Source organism: Microtus pennsylvanicus, chromosome 5 (assembly GCF_037038515.1).
Source record: "Microtus pennsylvanicus isolate mMicPen1 chromosome 5, mMicPen1.hap1, whole genome shotgun sequence".
Classification (NCBI taxonomy): Eukaryota; Metazoa; Chordata; class Mammalia; order Rodentia; family Cricetidae; genus Microtus; species Microtus pennsylvanicus.
Window position 1 is genome coordinate 95,300,230 of NC_134583.1, and position 1,961 is coordinate 95,302,190.

The following is a 1,961-nucleotide window of genomic DNA, read 5'->3' on the forward strand; positions in this document are numbered from 1 at the left end:
CATTCAGATACAAAAAGTTTAAAGGAATAGGAAAATGTCTGTATAATTTTATTGTGTATGTTCATCTTAGCAGTGAATTAGTTTTTTTGCAAAAATAGTTAAGATCTTTACTTGGGCTTTGCATGTATACTACTATCTGTACATGTCCTGTATGAGAAGAATATATACTAAAATGTGAACTGTGAAGCCACTTATATAATTTTAAACATAGCAACAATATATCTTTGTACCTTATAAAATGTATGCAAAAATATACTCTTTTACATTCAAGTAAAATTTGAGCATTTCTCAGTTAAATTAAAATGCTAAAACAAATTGATAAATGTAATTGAGCTGACAAATATATCTATTTTATCTGGAATTTTCCCATAGTTAAGTATCTCCATTACTAATGAAGATTTCTAAGGAAAAATATGTCAGACTTTTTATTGTGTATTCATCTCTGAAAATTGGAATTGAAACTCAACTTTAAGAAGTAAACCACGAAGCAAAACTCCATCCTTGCTTTTCGTCAGTCTAGAACAACCCAGTAAATGAGAGATCCCCACCCTGCCTCACCCACCTTTTTTCCAGAAGACATACTGGCCAGGAAACCTGTACTCAACCAATCGGGGTCCCCTGAGTTCGTGTTCCGTGTGTTCACCAATGTCCCTGAATTCCAGGCTTTGCTCTTCACCCTTTTCCTCCTGCTCTATCTGATGATCCTCTGTGGCAACACTGCCATCATCTGGGTGGTGTGCACGCACAGTTCCCTGCATACACCCATGTATTTCTTCCTGGGCAGCCTGTCTCTCCTGGAAATCTGCTACACCACAGATGTGGTGCCCTTGATGCTTTCCAACATCTTTGGGGCCCAGAAGCCCATATCATTAGCTAGTTGTGGAACACAAATGTTCTTCTTTGTAACTCTAGGAAGCACTGACTGCTTTCTATTGGCAGTCATGGCCTATGATCGCTATGTGGCCATCTGTCATCCACTGCACTACAGCCTCATCATGACCCGGAATCTGTGCATCCAAATGGTGCTGGGTTCCTTGGGCCTGGCACTCTTTCTGTCCCTGCAACTCACTGCCTTAATTTTCACCTTGCCGTTCTGTGGACATCACAGGGAAATCAACCATTTCCTCTGCGATGTGCCTCCCGTCCTGCGGCTGGCCTGTGCTGACATCCATGTTCACCAGGCAGTCCTCTATGTTGTGGGCATCCTGGTGCTTACAGTTCCATTCCTGTTGATTTGCATCTCCTATGTGTTCATTGCTTCCACCATTCTGCACATGCGCTCTGCAGAAGGCCGCCAGCGGGCCTTTTCCACCTGTTCCTCGCACCTCACTGTGGTCTTGCTTCAATATGGGTGTTGTAGCCTGGTGTACCTGAGGCCTCGCTCCAGCACCTCAGAGGATGAGGACCGCCAAATTGCCCTGGTCTACACCTTTGTTACTCCATTACTCAACCCTCTGATTTACACCCTTCGAAATAAAGATGTCAAAGGTGCCCTGAGGAACTTCATTTTCAATAAAGCAGTCTGAGGAGAGTTAAAAACATGAAAAGATAACAGAGTACTTGGGTGGATGACTGTCAGTTAAATCATTCAACTGAAAAGGACAATTATATTATTTATTGTCGTTAGAATCACATTGGGATCTGTTTGTTTGTTGTTTTCATCATGCTGTTTAATCTAGTACGTTGCCTAGAAAGGCTTGTTAGCAAGAGTACAAATACGTCTCCAGCGTGTCTCTTAGAGACAGTTTCACCCATTGCTCCGTTTGGCCGCTAGCCTCTTGTCTCTCTCTTCAGCAATTGGGAGGCAGATTCCTTTTCCTCGGGGAAGAGAAATCCATGGTTTGTTGCCCTTGCCAATAACAAAAATGTTGGAAAGCCGGGTGGCAAAGCTGTTCCCATTGGCATCTTTCACATGGACCACATCAAAAGAGCCAGGATGTCTCTCTCTGTTGGTGATCATA

General features: G+C 42.8%; 1 protein-coding gene across 1 annotated transcript; it reads left to right on the forward strand.

Annotated features, from left to right (window-relative positions):
* The first annotated feature begins 533 nt into the window (after nucleotides 1–533).
* Nucleotides 534–1,526, forward strand: Or10q1 (olfactory receptor family 10 subfamily Q member 1). The gene has a single exon (XM_075975249.1). It carries the CDS (start codon nucleotides 534–536, stop codon nucleotides 1,524–1,526), a length of 993 nt encoding a protein of 330 aa, XP_075831364.1.
* Nucleotides 1,527–1,961: the final 435 nt, after the last annotated feature.